The sequence below is a fragment of the Oryctolagus cuniculus genome, chromosome 9 (assembly GCF_964237555.1).
Source record: "Oryctolagus cuniculus chromosome 9, mOryCun1.1, whole genome shotgun sequence".
Lineage (NCBI taxonomy): Eukaryota > Metazoa > Chordata > Mammalia > Lagomorpha > Leporidae > Oryctolagus > Oryctolagus cuniculus.
In genome coordinates, this window is record NC_091440.1 from 17336450 (window position 1) to 17353638 (window position 17189).

General features: G+C 48.5%; 1 protein-coding gene across 2 annotated transcripts in view; it reads left to right on the forward strand.

The window, feature by feature from the left end:
• The window catches only part of ABCC4 (ATP binding cassette subfamily C member 4 (PEL blood group)), a 267134-nt gene that overhangs the window by 204477 nt on the left and 45468 nt on the right, over positions 1-17189 (forward strand). For both annotated transcript variants that reach the window (XM_002713003.5, XM_051850536.2), the window contains 5 exons: positions 727-877; positions 6906-7025; positions 8067-8177; positions 9118-9218; positions 10245-10436. In XM_002713003.5, the coding sequence (XP_002713049.1) occupies positions 727-877; positions 6906-7025; positions 8067-8177; positions 9118-9218; positions 10245-10436 (675 nt within the window). The remainder of the gene's footprint in view (positions 1-726; positions 878-6905; positions 7026-8066; positions 8178-9117; positions 9219-10244; positions 10437-17189) is intronic.

The window sequence follows — 17189 nt, forward strand, 5'->3', positions numbered from 1 at the left end:
CAAAAAAGTGTTTGCTGGACAATAAATAGGATAGCTGTGTATGTTAGGGACAAGTCTAACGTTAAGTTAGACCTGATGATGTGGCCTCCCCAGCCACGTGACTGATGCTGTGTAGATTTGATTTACTTTTCCTCCACCTGTGCCCTAGTGCCCCCATCTGTGAAAGCACAAAATAATAATGTGGTGTAGAGGTATTGTGAGTCCTAAATGCATATGTAATAGATGGCGAGGTGCACTGTCAACATTCAGTCAGTGGTAAGTGTGTATAGGAAACCAAGGAAGATGACTCTCTGCTTCCAAACGTGAAGATTTAGAGTATTTCCTCCTCTTTGCACTTTGTCATGCTGTGCAAAGCTAAGATTGCTGGATTCATCATTTGTGATACCTGCTTACCGCGTTTCCTAGTAAATTCTACCAACTCGTTACAGACTGGCATTCACTAAATGCAGAAAACCAAAATGCCTACCACACACGTCAAGGGCTAGTGAATTACCCAAAGAACTAATGCCTAAGGTGTTCTTACAGCGTTTAGCACGTGGCAGGCATGTGATAAACACCATTAGGACCTCCTATACTTTCACTGTTTCTTGGGTTGGTGAAGCATCCCGTGCTGTTCCAACAAGGCTTGGATGGTAAGGAGTATGATCCCAACAAAGCAGCCCATGGAAGTCTGTTGTGGAAGGAACTCTTGATAAGGAGGCCCTGTCTCTGTTTTTTCTGCTCCAGACGTTTCTACAAGTGGTTGGTGTGGTAGCTGTGGCGGCGGCTGTGATTCCCTGGATTTTGATACCCTTGGTCCCCCTTGGCATCGTTTTCATTGTTCTTCGGCGATATTTCTTGGAAACGTCAAGAGATGTCAAACGCCTGGAGTCCACAAGTAAGTACCAAGGTGGTATACAAAGCTGGCTAGCGCCTGTTCATGCCATGATGAAGGAGACCCCTGACACTCCGCCGTCTCTGTCCTCCTGGAATTTCTCACTTCACTCCCATTAGGTCATTGCATGTCATGGCCACCCTGAGGGCAGGTGGAGCTGGTGGCCTGCCAGGTGCAGCTTCACAGTTGAGCGTGAAGAAGGAATGGAGGACTGCACTAACCAGCAGGCCACCTTTATAAAGAGCAAAGGCCTATATAGTTCAGCGACCTTGAAGTTCAGATTCCAAGGTCAAGTAGCCCTGTTAGTTTGGCCTCTGCTGAGGACCTCGTGGCAGATCACAATGGTGAGAGCATGTAAGGAAAAGGAGCTCACCTGGTGAGACAGGAAACAGAGACACAAGGGTAAGACTGCCTTTTAGGACTACTTGATGTTGCAGGAACTCACTTTGTCACACATGAAGCATCACAGTCCCTTTCATGGACACACTCCTAATCGACCTAACACCATCCCACTATGTCTCCCTCATTTTTTTAACACAGAGAAAAATCTCCCATCCATTGGTTCACTCCCAAAATGCCCCCAACAGCTGGGAATGGGACAGACCCAAGCCGGGAGGTGGAAACGCAATGCAGATTTCCCACATGGGTGGCAGGAACCCAATTACTGGAGACGTCACTGCTGCCCACCAGAGTGCACGTTATAGGAACCTGGAGTGAGGAGCAGATCTGGGACTCAGACCCGTGTGTGTGTCCGTGGTGGAGTCTGAATCTCCACACCGATGCCTGTCCCAGTCCCACCTCTCAGATACTCCGCACCACCTCCAAATACCGCCAGCTTGGGGACCAAGCTCCTGGCCTCTGGACCCACAACACCCAAAAGCTTGCAAGGATGCATGTGGGGTAACACACCACTGGAATGTGCATGCCAGAGACAGGGGCCACTTCTGTCTTGCTCACGACACACTTCTTTAAACAGAGTAGGCACTCAAACATTTGTTCTTAGAAATAAAATGTTCCATCATGTGTTGGTACTAAAGTTAGAAGGAAAATAGAGAATTTTTCTTTCCCTAAATCCACTGGGAATGTCAAGGGAAGGAAAAGATTAGAGGAAGGCGAGGAGGTATCAGAAATACACTCAAATGTCAGAAGAGATATATTTGAAAACTATATTACTTTTGCATACTCAAAACATGGCTAATATGTTGCAGTTGTCGAATCTTGGGGAACGATTGGCGTTATTTTCAGTTTGGCTCTTTATTCTCAACAGTACTGGATGCGACAGCGCACTGAGGCTTCTCTCCCCTGGCTGTTGTTATAAACAGACGCTGAGAATAATCCCTTAGGATGGCGATCTGTTTAGAATGCACTTCATCTCCTCCTCCATTCAGCTTCCTCATTTTGGAATAATGGGGAAAATGTTTTGTGATTAATCACTGTTTTCTGTGAGTCATCACAGAAGATGGAATAATCTGGAGCTCATCTCGTGGTGAATGTACGAACTAACAGTATTTCATTAATGAAACAGAAAGTAAGAAGTAGAGTAGAATGGTTTTTTTTTTTTTTTAATACCATCTTCATAGCCAGAAAGGTGGAAAAGGAAGAATTTGTTTCAGAAAAACCTCTACTATGGACAGTTGCTGAAAACAAGTGCCAACTCAGCCTCTGGACGCCGAGCCAATCAGGAAGACAGACTGAGAATCCCGCCGTCCTAAGCATCTTTAACTGGAAAAAAATAATTTTGTCAGGACAGAGGAGTTCTTTGTTGTGGAATACATGTGTTTCTTTTTAATAAGAAACTTTTTTTAAAAGATTTATTTGAAAGGCAGAGTGACAGAGAGAGAGATTGAGCGTTCCATTTGCTGGTTCACTCCCCAAATGGCCACAACTGCTGAAGCCAGGCCAGGCCAACGCCAGGAGCCTTGAGCTCCATCCAGGTTTCCCACATGCACGTTAGCAGGAAGCTGCATCAGAAGTGGAGCAAGCAGGATTTGAACTGGCTCTGATATGGGATGCTGGCATCGTAGGCAGCAGCCTAACGCACTGTGCCACAATGCCATCCCCAATATTCAGTCCTTAAAAATCATTTATCGCAAGTGGCTGCATGAAGGAGAGCACGTGACAGTTTTGTAACAAGTACAGCAAATGTTTAGTGATGCAGAGAATGAGCCACCCTACCCTGAGATCTTGTCTAGTTGTGTTTCCAGAGAAGGCAGAACATTGTAGTCCCCTTCTGCTGTTAAGATGTGGAGAAGGCAGAACCTAAGGTGTAGCCTTGCTGGGAGACCCTCCTTCTGCATTGTGTTGGTGCCAGCCAGTCTTCTCTGTAGAGAATGAGGACTCGGATAGCTTGTGATTTAGGGCCACACATGATCTGGTATTGTTGCAAATGAAGTTTTAGATACGCTCAAGAAAGAGTTGTTTGTTCCAGAAGGAACCACAAGGGTGCCCTCGCATCAATTGGGTAGTGAGAGAAGAGGATCTAAGGCGTTTCTCAAGACGCGACATGGAGTTTTCTCTTGTGGGGCCCAGAACATAAACCAGAAAGCTTGAAAAACCTTTGATCTAGAAACTTGGACAGCTTAGTAATGTCCCCTGCAGAAGAGTTTTCCTGCAGCCTGCCTGGCTGTGACAGTAAGTTGAATGTGCTGTCTCCAGATAATCAGATACGGAGACGGGAAGTTACAAGTATTCCTCTTTTTTTTTATTTATTTTTTTTTATTTTTTTGACAGGCAGAGTGGACATTGAGAAAGAGAGAGAGAGAGAAAGGTCTTCCTTTTGCTGTTGGTTCACCCTCCAATGGCTGCCGCGCCGGCGCACTGTAGCCGGCGCACCGCGCTGATCCGATTGCAGGAGCCAGGTACTTATCCTGGTCTCCCATGGGGTGCAGGGCCCAAGCACTTGGGCCATCCTCCACTGCACTCCCTGGCCACAGCAGAGAGCTGGCCTGGAAGAGGGGCAACCGGGACAGAATCTAGTGCCCCGACCGGGAGTAGAACCCGGTGTGCCGGCGTCACAAGGCGGAGGATTAACTTAGTGAGCCGTGGCGCCGGCTACAAGTATTCCTCTTAACTCACCTGGTGGCAGTGGGTCTGTGCCACAAATCACAACCTCTCTGTTATTCCTGAGTGGCACTTTGCAGTGGGTTCTGTCGCCATTGTGGAATCATTAGCCAAAAAGTTGCCTGATTGCTGTGGCAAGAAGGGAAGAAGTAAAGCTGCAAGGTTATTTTCAGATCATTCTGCCCAGCTGCCTCCAATACTGAAAATTGACAAAATTTGATCTTCAAAAATTGATCTTCACAACACCTCTGCCTTTGATCATAAAGGTTTTTTAGTTTCGCAAAAGTGAGTGTCATAGCAGTTACCCTTAGAAAAGTGCATAAAACAAGGATGGCATTTGGCTGCATTTCTCTAGGCAACTGCATTTGGCATATCCAGACCCTGTATGGGGTCTGTAATCTGCTAGTAATGTCTGCCACAGGCATAGGTTAGGGGATGATTAACACGCCTGCCACATGTTTCTAACTCTTGGTCTAACTGTTGAGTTCTCATGCCAGGTTCCCACAGACTGTTAAGCTTAAGGTGCTTAATAAGGGATGCAGTAAGGGGGGGAATTATTACATAGCTGTTGAATATTAGCTAATCAGGATTTTTGAGTTTTCGAAACTTGGGTAACAAAGTCTGGAGAAAAAGGCATTCAGTCATGCCTGAGAATCGCTGATTACTCTCTCCAAGACCCCAAAAGCCCAGATGAAAAGCGTAGTGTTGGGAATGTTTCAGAAATGGCTCTGACGCCCGACACTGCCACTTACTCGGGTTAATTTACTTAATTTTGCAAAGTGTTCTCAATGTCTCAAGTCTGTTTGTCCTTCTGTCATATACGATGCACTCTTTGGGATTCTTAGGAGGATTGCTTGAGACAGTGCTTGGAAAATGCTTGCAGGCCCCTACCAAGATGTTGTAACCTTGGAACATGAGGGAACTAAAAGCATACTTATAAGGGGTTGGTGTTGTTGCACAGCAGATTAGGTCACCACCTGCCATGCCAACATCCCATATAGGAGCCAGTTCAAGCCCTGGCTGCTCCACTTCTGATCTGGCTCCCTGCCAATGTACCCCTGAAAGCAGCAGAAGATGGCCCAAGTCCTTGAACCTCTGCACCCACATAGGAGGTGCTGATGAAGTTTCTGGTTCCTGGCTGTGGCCTGGGCCAGCCTTGGCTGTTGTGGCCATCTGGGGAGTGAATCAGCAGATGGACGATCTCTTTCTCTCTCTTTCCCTCCCTCCTTCCTTTCCTCCTCCCTTCCCCCTTCTGTCTGTAACTCTTCCTTTCAAATAATCTCTAAAATTAAAAAAAAATAGAGAACATTCTGTGTCTTGGCATGCTTGTACCCCAGCACCCCTTCACGTAAATCCGTGCAACTCTCCTGTGCACCCAGCTGTCACAGACAGGCACTCAGATGTAGACTGAGGAGTCAACAATGGAAAATAAGTCTGAGTTCTTCCCTTGACACCCCTCCCCAACATCTATTGTATAAAATAGATGTGCAGCCTCCATACCCCATGGAAAGTTATTAAGATTTCTCCCAAACACCCCATGTTTTACCAACAGCTTCTCTAAGCAACACACAGGTTGCAGAGTGATACACCTGTATCATCCACATTTGGGACTTAATTAAGCACAGATGCCTCATCTCAGGTAAGGATGTTGAAGACAGTGTGCAGGGGGTTCCCTGCTCCTACCAGGCCCCTCCTTCATGGTGGGGCGTGGGAACTGTCAAGGGCTCGTCATTCCTGGAATGAGGCAGCCCATGCAGTCCCTGCTGTGTGGCCCAGGGTGATCGGCAGAGGGTCCTCGCACAGCCAGACCCAAATGCACACAAGACAGTGCCTTTAGGACCTGTCAAGATGATGAAGCCTCTAAGGCCAAAGTGAGATTCTGAAAAGGTGAGGACAGTGCCACAGGCCACAGTGACCTCCGCACAGGACAAGGTCCAGCAAGGCAGCTCTGAAGACATCCTTCAGGCATTGGACAGGCCCTGGGACCCGAGTGTACTGCAGGACCCAAAGGCGCGGTGACCATAAAACAGTGGTGTGGCACAAGTGGGGCCAGGGAGATTTCCCAGGGCATGGGGAGGTGGCAGGACTGCCCGGGCCACTCAGCTCCTTCCTAAGCACCTGCCCCCTGCCAGGTACTCTTCCAGGTCGCAGGATAGCATGGCTGTGTGCCCATCAAGAGACGAGTTGCCTCGAGGGTGAGGGTGGCAGTGGGCGCAGACACATCCGTAGCTAATGATCTTTCTGTATGGTGAGTACGCTAACAGAATTATGTTAAAAAATGCTGCCGGTTGGGGCCAGCGCTGTGACGTAACAGGTAAAGTCATGGCCTGCAGTGCCAGCATCCCATATGGGCGCCGGTTCCAGTCCCGGCTGCTCCACTTCCCATCCAGCTCTCTGCTGTGGCCTGGGAAAGCAGTGGAGATGGCCCAAGTCCTTGGGCCCCTGCACCTTTGTGGAAGACCAGGAGAAGGCTCCTGGCTTGTGGCTTCGGATTGGTGCAGCTCCAGCCACTGCGGCTAATGGGAGTGAACCAGCGGGTGGAAGACTCTCCCTCTCCCTCTCCCTCTCCCCCTCCCTCCCCCCTCCCCCTCCCCCTCTTCTCTCTCTGTGTAACTCGACTTTCAAGTAAATAAATAAATCTTTTTTAAAAAATGCTGCTGGTTTTCAACTCAGTGATAAATACTATCTGCCCTAGGAGATAAGAAGCAAGAATTTGGAGGAGAGTTAGCCCAGAATTAGGTCTGGATTAGAATGTGGTCAAAGTAGCGTGAGAAACTTTCATTTCTAGGTCCTTAAAGTGAGTGCTGGTTTGACCAGGGAGTTGTGGTATCTGCTCAGGTACCTCTCCAGGTGCTGGGAGCACTTGGAAGCACCACGCCCACCACCCCCAGGGGTGCTGACCCCAGCCCAGAGACAGCTGCGTTCCTTGGGCCTCACTGAGCCGGTGTGGTCTCTGTCCTTGTCCCCACAGCACGGAGTCCGGTCTTCTCCCACTTGTCGTCTTCGCTTCAGGGGCTCTGGACTATCCGGTCATACAGAGCCGAGGAGAGGTTTCAGGAGCTGTTTGATGCACACCAGGACTTGCACTCAGGTCTGTGTGTTTCCAGAAGTGCTGCTGCCTCAGGCTTGACCTTCCTCTGTCCCCTGGGCTGGCCCCATCCTGTCTTTGCACGTCTTCCTCTCCTCCCCCTACCTTTCAGCTGACTGCTCTCAGAATCCACTCTGCTCCTACCTCTTCCACCTAGGCTCGCACCAAGCCCTGTGGCTCTCTGTCCCTTTAGGGCAGAGGTCAGCAAACTTGTTTTTGCAGAAGAGTCCCTGGTAGGTGTTTTAAGCTTTGTGCACAGTGATATGCCCATCACCACAGCACTTGTAGCAAGAAAGCAGGCAACGATGCATCAGCAGTTGGCTGCGGCTATGTTCCAATAAAACTATTTCCAGAAACAGATGATAGGTGTTCCTGGCCCGTGGGCCATAGTCTGGCAATGCAGAGAAACCAGGGCGGCCAACATGAGAGGGAAATTGAATTTCCTGATTATGAGATTTGCTGTGTGTTATTCTTTGTATCAGCAAGGTGATTTTCCACTTAATTTCAGAATTTCCTCTGAATCTGCAAAGTTCTGGCTGCCCTTTATTGCATTGGGAAGATTAAGTGGCCCTTGAAAGACCAGATGTAGATCTTTGTAGTCGTTTAGATTAAACCCCCTAAACCCACTGCATGCAGGGTACTTGGTTAAGTATGGAAGGTACTGGATGCAAATTGGGAGGGTGCTCGCTGCTGCTGAGGAACTGGGAGCCCTCAGCTGTGTGAGCAGGTGAACTTCACATTAAGGCCCATCATTGCCAGAGACACTTGGCAGCCCGTTTTCCAGTCTTCTTTATTCTGACTGCATTGCTGTTGGTACCCTCTGAGTTGTACATTTTAGTGCATCGTCCCACCACGCTGCTGTACTGGGCTGCATGTGGGCCATGCATTGCCTTTGTCGCTTCGCTTTCTGGAATCTTCAGATCCGTCGAGTGAGCACTGTAGCTATCCAGCTCTGTAATTCAGCTGGGCAAAGCACTCTCTCATGTCCAACACGGGTTTTTTTCTTATGGTGCTCCTCACGCTCATTGTGGTTCGCAAATCCAGAGGCTTGGTTCTTGTTTCTGACAACGTCCCGATGGTTTGCCGTACGTCTGGATGCCATCTGTGCCATCTTTGTCATCGTTGTTGCCTTCGGATCCCTGATTCTGGCAAAAAGTAAGTACAGATGTGAATAACTATTTATGGTATGATTACAATTTATTGCTGTGTTTACAGTTATTAAATGAAACTCCTGCCACCTTGTCTAATATCACATACTGTTTGGTTCTAATGAAGTGTAGTCAAGTGTTTGCAGCATGTCAGGGTGGATATAATTCAGCAGTGTGGCCCACTCAGAAGAGTCGTTTGGTCCTGAGGGATGCCTTTTATCTGCCTTTGAATGGATTGAGGTCTATGCAAATGACATTCTGAACATTCCTGGTCATGTCGGGTACTTGTGAGAAGAGGTCCAAGTCTACCATTAAGCATTTTGTCCAGCTTAAAGCTTTAGGCTTTCAGTGTCAAGTACTTGGACCTGTTGATCGTTGTTGCCTGGTGCACTGGGTTGAGAAAGATTTCCGCAAGAAAGAGCATTATTCTCCCTGCCACGTGGGTACTTGAGGAGCAGGTGTTGGCCTGTGTGGTGTAAAGTCATCATGCCTCACTCTTCTACCTTTGCAACTCTGGGTTACAATATTTAATAATGGAACAATGAGAGTAGTATTTTAGCTTCAAAAGCGTTGGCTGTTAGAAACCATTGCATGGTTTCCAACTGTGGTTGCCTTGGATGTAGGGAGTGGAATTATGTAATGGGTTCTGAAACCCTAACGATGCATGTCTGAATAAAGACATTATTCCTCGCCTATATGATACTGCTTCTCAAGTGTGGGTCAATCCTGTTGGGATTAATGAACTCCTTTAATAATCTTTTTGTATTCGTAGTGGAGTTTCTTTCATTCTATCGTGATCTCAATCAAAACATAGTCAGAGTAGGACTCTTGATGGGTCGTGTGGAGTTTGCTTAGTTAGGAAGGAGTCGTCTTGGTGAAGTGGCCGACGGCACCAGGCTGCAGTCGGGAATGAGACTGACTGTATTCCCTTCTTCTTCCCCCGGCAGCTTTGGATGCTGGACAGGTTGGCTTGGCCTTGTCCTACGCCCTCACTCTCATGGGGATGTTCCAGTGGTGTGTGAGACAAAGCGCTGAAGTAGAGAATATGGTAATGTTTATCTCCAAGTTCTCAGCCTTTCAAGTCTCCTTGCCATTAAATGGCATAAAAGCTATTCTTATGTAAAATATTAAAACTGTTATTTTTACATTGTGGCTCGTGGAGTTTTTTAAGATCCTTCCTCCATCTGTTTAAAGTTAATGTAAAATACAGTATATACATCTTTTTCTTAGTCTCATGTATGCTATGTCAGCAGGTTTTATATTCATCACAAGCCGTCTTCAAATGCAATAAATGTCTCTGTAGGAGGGAGGTTCTGAAATCCTAGAGAGGATATGGCTAATTTCTTAGAGGCCTGTTTATTTTTGTTTCATAATGAGTGATCCCTCATCCCTGGTAAAAGAAGAATTCAACGTTTTGAGGCTGTTTGTTTAATTAATAGACAGCCCTCCCCCCAATCTGAGCACTTCTTCTCTCATTACCCTGATGAACGGAAGGCAGGAGGCCGTGGATCTGCTGCTGTCTCTTCCTGGTCGGACAAGGCCCCCTTGCAGTGTGCTGGCCAGCGGGATCAGAAGGGCTCCGTCGGTCAGACTTTGCACCTTCTCCTAAAGGCAGAGCAGCAGTGACCACGGCATCTCTGTTTGTTCTTCTCAAGATGAGCAGTTGCCGCAGTGAGGGTGGAAGACCCTTCAGGGGAACTCACCTCCCGCAGGTGGCCTTGGGTAGCAAGAGATTAGTCCTTGGTGGCCTGGAGTATTTCCTTTTGAAAAACAAATCCTCTTTTTATTCACATGTTAAAATGGATACATAGAATCTTAGCATCCATGCACTTCTCTGATTCTTTTAGTGTTATGGTGTTGGAGAGACCAGTAAGTGCAGGCATCGTGCGCCCGTGACCAAGCTGGGCAATCATCAGAGTCCTTGTCCAACACCTGATTCTCCCTTTTGGGGAGTGTGAAGGCCTGAGATGCCCTCACCCAGATGTGTGTGTTAGAACCGTGCATTGACAAACCCACAAGGCCCCCAGACGCAGCGCTCCGTCACTAACCTGTGTGGGTGCCTTATCTCTTCCAGATGATTTCCGTGGAAAGAGTGATTGAATACACAGACCTTGAGAAGGAGGCGCCTTGGGAGTCCCAGAAGCGCCCGCCGGACGCCTGGCCCCAAGAAGGGGTGATCATCTTTGATAACGTGAACTTCACCTACAGCCTGGACGGGCCGGTGGTGCTGAAACACCTGACGGCGCTCGTTAAAGCAAGAGAGAAGGTTTGTTTAAACGCTCGTGCGTCTTTCAAGTTTCAGCTAAAGATGTAGTGCCATGTCTGCCTGTTTGGCTTCCTTGTGTATGTGTCAAGGGGACTTTTCCTTCCTCTGTGGATGCAAATTAGATCAGTGATGACAGAGATACACACTTGATCTCAGCCAAAAGGCCGAGAAGCAATGATGACAGAGATACTCTTCCTTGGAAACTCAATGTGGAATGTGGAAACCACCCTTTAAAAAAAGGTGTATTTGTTTTATTTCAAGGGCAGAGTTACAGAAAGAGAAAGAGAGAGAGATCTTCCATTCACTGGTTCACCCTGCAAATGGCTACAATGGCTGGGGCTGGGCCAGGCTGACGCTTGGAGCCTGGAGTTTCTTCCTAGTCTCCCATGTGGGTATAGGGACCCAGGCACTTGGGCCATCTTCCGCTGCTCTCCCAGGTGCATTAGCAGGGAGCTGGATTGGAAGTGGGGCAACCAGGACTCGAACCAGCACCAATATGGGACCCCAGCTTTGCAGGCTGCGGCTTTACCCTCTACGCCACAGTGCCGGCCCAGGAAGCCACTTTCTTCATACTGTGAGCAGCCTCATGCTGGGTGGTGGGTCCTGGGCCCCAGACTGAGGCTCAAGCTGACCCAGGACACTGTAGTTACCATCTGTTTCAGGCCTGCGCCTCAGAAGCCAGCCCCACTCCTGCGTGAGGTTCCCATCACCTTACTCCTTTTTTTTTTTTTTTTTTTTTTTTTTTGATAGAGTGGATAGTGAGAGAGAGAAAGAGAGAGAAAGGTCTTCCTTTTGCTGTTGGTTCACCCTCCAATGGCCGCCACGGCTGGCGTGCTGTGGCCGGCGCACCGCGCTGATCCGATGGCAGGAGCCAGGAGTCAGGTGCTTTTCCTGGTCTCCCATGGGGTGCAGGGCCCAAGCACTTGGGCCATCTTCCACTGCCTTCCCGGGCCACAGCAGAGAGCTGACCTGGAAGAGGGGCAACCGGGACAGAATCTGGCGCCCCAACCGGGACTAGAACCCGGTGTGCCGGCGCCGCAAGGCGGAGGATTAGCCTATTGAGCTGCAGCGCCACTTTACTCCTAAGTTGCTTGCGTCCTGCTCTTCCTCTCCGTTGCCGCAGCCTCTGGCCCGGCCCTGCTCCTCTTCCTCCCTGCCGCTCTCCATAGCCTTCTTCATCTTCCTCCAGCCGGTGCTTTGCACCTGCTCCCACGCCTCCCTCTGCAGACTTTGCTTCTGATCCTCACGTGATTCCTGTTGGCTCCTATCCTGGGCCAGCTGCTGCTCTATGGGAGAGGGGCTCCAGGCCTACACAGGAGCTGTGTAGGTCATTCTTAGTGAGCCAGTGAGGGCTGAGGACCCATCCCCAAGCTCAGAGTCAATGAGCTGAAAGCAAAGAGGGCTTGAGGGGAGATTTTCTACCTGGTTCTGCCTGCAGTGTCCCTGTCACATGTAGCCCGGGCTCTTGACCAGAACTAAACCAGAAGGAACCAAGCGGTAGGAAGCTCTTTTCCACCTGCCCCTTGAAGCTCAACTCCTAATGTGGGCCCTCCCAGCCCTCCCCTTGTCCCAGGGCGGCTGTGCTCTGGCTGCCCCCTGCCTCAGGGTCGTCCCTGCTGTGTCTCCTATTTCCATGGGCAGCTTGAGTACCTCCGTCTCTGTGAGACTCTCGTGCCAGGTGGTCCTGTAAGATCGCAATGTGGATGGTGGTCTCTGTGCCTAAGGGGGAGCAGCCCGGGTGTCCGTCAGGGGTTGGGTGGATACACCGGGTGTTGTCTTTACATCCAGTGGGATACTGTTCAGCCTGACAGAACATGGAAATTGCAACACCTGCTACTACGTGGGTGAACTTTGAGCTAAGTGAAATAAGCCACTCACGGAAGGACCGTACTGTGTTTCTGCTCATTTGCAGTAGTCAGAGTCAGAGAAACAGAACTGGGGGTTGCCAGGGCCTGGGCACCAGGAGGAATGGGGAATTATTTAAGGGGCGTGGTTTGGCTTTGCAAAATGAGAATTCTGGAGCAGGATGGTGGTGATGGTTGCACAGAAATGGGCATGTATTTAATGCCACGGACCATTACACCAGAAAATGGCCAAGATAGTAAATTTTATATTTGCGCACAGTTAAAAAATATGTAAAGTAAATTTTAGGTATTGTACATGATTTTTTTTTTAAAGGTCATGTGATGGCATGATTTGGAACTATGTATGTGTCTGTACCTCACAGTTTTCTGCAGTTTCTTCGGGTTTGGGGACATTTGATTTTCACCCTTGTCCCCCAGAACATGACCATCGTTAGCAGGGCACACGGTGAGTGCTGAGGGTGACAGTGAGCGAGGGAGTGACGGGCAGGCAGGGTGACTCGGAAACACAAGCGCACTCGCGAGGGCGCCGCCGTGAGCTCCCCACTCCCCGTGGGTCGACATGTGCTGCCCTGGTGTCGGGAAGGTGCCCAAGTGTCATCCAGGGACAGCCCCAGCCAGGCCCCTGGCCACCGTTTCCCTGTAGGTCGGAAGATGCTGAGGATAACTGTATGAGCAAACCTTTCCACATTCTGTGCGTGCCGCACTGAAAGGGGTGCAAGCTCCCTCGCCCATCTTCCATCCTACGCGGAACTCTGTGTGTTTGCACACATCTTCAGTTTCCCTCCAAGCCCCAACATTTGAATTATCTAAGAAATAGCCCTGCGTTTGTATTCCTCCATCTTAAACCCCGCCCCTTACCCAAATTGTAGGATTATCTGAGATGCTAAAGTGGGTAAGGATAAATTGAGGACTGACTTCTAGTATCTACAGTAACTGGACTTCTGGTTTCTTGCCTCAGTTTCCCCTTTAGCTCCAGGTAGCAGAGTGACGAGTTGGTTTCATCCATGTGGGGGCAGGGGGAGGGGTGCCTGCCACCAACCCCCCTGTCCCAGGCCACCTCTTAGCTGTTGGGTTTGATTGGGAGAGGCACTATTTCAGACCTGCACATGGGGGTGTGCCTGCACAGCAGAAATGACTCTTTTTCAATCTTTCCCTCTCCTCTGATTTCTGGAAGTTACAGTAAATAGGAAAATGTAATCGCTACTAAACAGACTTCTAATTCATAGCAAAAATAGCAAGTAAAAATAAAGAATGAAATGAGGTAAATAGCACCCGAGGCTTCCTGGTTAGATTCTAAACACTGGCTGCATTTTTCACTTAGATGATTTTGTGGTTGATTTGATCGTTTTAGAGAGTACTGAGCCATTTTAAAGCATTTTCCAGCTCTACAGCTAGATTGATTTTGGTTTTTTTTTTTTTTTTTTTTTTGCTCGGAGCTATTACTTCGATAATACATTTTTACAGATGTGTACTAGACCTTGCTATAATGTGCAAAAATATTAGTTTCCTGCGTTTTCTCCTCTTTTGCATAATGCTTTCTCCGAAAGCCCTCCCCTTATGCCCAGATTGCCTCGTTTCCCTGCCTGCTGTCTGATCCTGCCTTCCCTAACTGTGGTCCTGGTACCAGCAACTTCTGCGTCTTCCGGGAACTTGCTAGAAATTCTGACTTGCAGACTCGCCGAATCAAAATCACATTGAACAAGACCCCCACGCCCCCAAAAAGAGTCCTGTAATGGGAGGCAGTTCTCTGTCAACACTCATAGCCTACCCAACTACAGGACCCATCTTGGTTCCCCCACTATAATCCCCCTGCCCCTACCACCATATTCATCCATGCCTGGGAATGCAATCTGTATGGGACCAGGTAACTTTTGTCTCCACTGCTTCTCCCTGCTCACCAAGGAGGAAACCAGCCAGGCCATCCAAGTGCTAGGGAGACCCGCCGCACACAGGGAAGAGGCAGGTGGACCTGGGTGTGAGTCTTGCTCTGCCACTTACCAGCCCTTTATTGCAGACAAATTCGTCAGTCTTACTGAGCCTTGGCTTTCCTCTTTTGCAAATAAAGAAGTCACAGAGCCTAAGCTTTGTAAGCTGTTGTAGAACTTAAACGAGATAAGATGTGGGAAATAAGTAGCACAGAGACAGACGCAGAGTAAATGCTTGATCACAGATAGCTGTCATTATCCTAGGGTGTAAAATGAACCTAACCACTTTGCATGCATAAACTGTTATCTGCCTCATGAAGATGAGAGATTGGCTATTTACAGTATTTCTGGTTATCAGACTCATCTGCCGTTGTCTGTCTTCTCTATCCAACTTTTAAAAAACCTGAACAATATGGTGATAGATTTTTCATAAATTTCTGAGGCCCAGGTTAGACTCTCAGCTCTCTGCAAAATTCCTGCAAGTAACGCAAAGCTGAATCTGACATAGGCCCTGCCCTGAGCACGTACAGTCCAGTGAAGAAGCAAACAGATAAATGGCTGATGTGTGTGACAGAAGGGAGTCAAAGGTTTTTTGGATGTTTAGGAAAAGGTGATAGGTACCCGTTAGGGGTGTGAGAAGCAGAGCCTTTTTGTGGGAGAAGGAATTGGAAATGAACTTGGAGACGCGTGGTTAGAATTTCAGCAGGCGGAAATGCAGGGGGAAGGCATTGAGCTGGAGGACTGGTATGAGCAAGGCACTGTGCTGTGATTTGATGTAAATGGAGATACCAGGCACCGAGAAGACAGACGCTCACTGGCTTCCGCTGGGGATACATCCCAATAAACTCATTGAAAATGTGGTTAAATCAAAATACACTTCCTACACCGAACCCCCAAAATGGTCTCGCTCAGCAGCACAGTACACTGAGAGCATCAGTCGTTTTCCCGTGTGACCATGGGGCTGACAGGGAACTGTGATCGCCACTCCAGCCCACAATCGCAAGCGAGGATTGGGTCATCTTCTCTAGCCTTGGAAAAGATCCAAACCCAAATCAGAGTACAGAAGTGGGCCTTGTGGGACTGTGGGTTCAGCTGCAGCTGGCAACACCTGCATCCCATATCAGTGTCATTTTGAGTCCTAGCTACTCTGCTTCTGATCCAGCTTCCTGCTAATGTGTCTTATGAGGCAGTAGATGATGGGCCAACTGCTTGGGCCCCTGCCATCTGCAAATGGAGATCTGGGCTCCTGGCTGTGGCCTGCCTGGCCCAGTCCTGGCTGTTACGGGCATTTGAGGAGTGAACTAGCAGATGGAAGATCTCTCTTGTTCATTCTCACTGGCTTCATTCTGCCTTCCAAGTAGACAAAAATAAATACATAAGCCATTAACAAAATTTTTTTGAAATACAGAATTACTGAATGAAGTGTTGCCTTAAAGCTTTCTCCGAGTGGAAAGTCCTAAGCTGAACCGTGGAAGGTTGGGGCCCTTCTGTATACAGGGGCATGAATTGCCAGGTATAGGGCTCTCATTTCCATGTTTAGTCCTCATGACCACCTGGCAACCTTAAGAAGCAAACTCAGGAGCTCAGGAGGGAGAGTGAGCAAGAGCCTGAGTGGAGGCGGTTTCCCAGCAGGAAGCACCAGGCAGAGGCTTCCTTTGAAAGCCGAATCTGGGAAGTGAGCACCAGGGTCACAGGAGGAAGACCCGGGAGGCAGGAAGCGGCAGCTGCTGTGTCCTAGCAGGGTGGAAAGGACGGTGTTACTACTTTCTGAAATCAGACTAGCATCCCTGCACACCCAGTCCTAAGGGTCGGGCTGGGGATCGCACAGGGAGATGGGTGGCAGTGGAAACCGGTGTCTTATTTCTGGAGGGTTTGCTCCACAGCCTCCTTTGAAAGTGTTCCTACCTGTCTCTCAGCAGTTCCACATCTGAGAGTTTATTGTTGGCAGATAATTAAGGTTGTTTGCAAACATTTAGCTTCAAGAATATTTAACGTGATGTTGTTTATAATAGCAAAATATTGGAGAGAGACAGCCTAAATATCCACAAGGGGGAGGTTGTTAAGTAGATGGTCATATATACTGTATCATTATGTGGATATTAAACTATTTATGAAATATTAAATGGAAGCATTACAAAAGCGCATTCAGATTAATCTCATTTTCTTTAATTGTTTGAGTTTGTATATTTAGGAAGACAGGCATGTGCATGCACACACACAACACCCAAAAAGAAAATGTATTCTCATGTGCAGAGTGGTTCTGCCAGAGTTCCAGGGCTCTGGCTAGTAGTCACTCACTTTTCAAGTTCCCTGGCACTGGTCGTAAGTAGGACAAAGTTCATCTTGCTTTTTAAAAGGTAATGCACCTTTGCACTTAGGTGATGGCTACAGGATTTAAAACAAGGGGGTTGAGGCAGAAACAGAGGAAGTAGAGTGTTCAGGGCTTAGCTCCAGGCTGTGTTTGAAGCAAACGGGAAGTAGGATGGGGGTGTTAAGCCGTGACCTTGGCAAAGACGTCCTGAGATTACATTGGAGGAGTCCACCACAGCAGCCTTGAGCCAGGTGAGTGGGGGTATAGACCATGCTGAGTTTGCTGTGTGGAGAGGCCCGAGTGCAGTGTCTTAGCATGCTGATGTCGCTATCAGGGACCAACCTGGACCTGTTTAGGAAATAAAGGGACAGTGGTAGTAACAGCTACAGTGACCCCATCCCAGTATGTCTCTTTAGTGTGATATGTGGAAACTTAGTGATGTTGGCGATATTCTCCCCAGGCATTTGGTAAAAACCCAGGGATGACCTGGGAGAGACTGCAGATGGTAGTTTGATGACTTTGAAAGGTAGAGAAAAATCAACAGAGCGAGGTTTTCTTTGAGTTGCCTTTTCTCTTGTCCCCTCTGGAGTGTGGAGTTCCCAATGCCGTGGTATGAGGCAGCTCTCAGGTCTCTGCCTTGCAGGGCCATCCC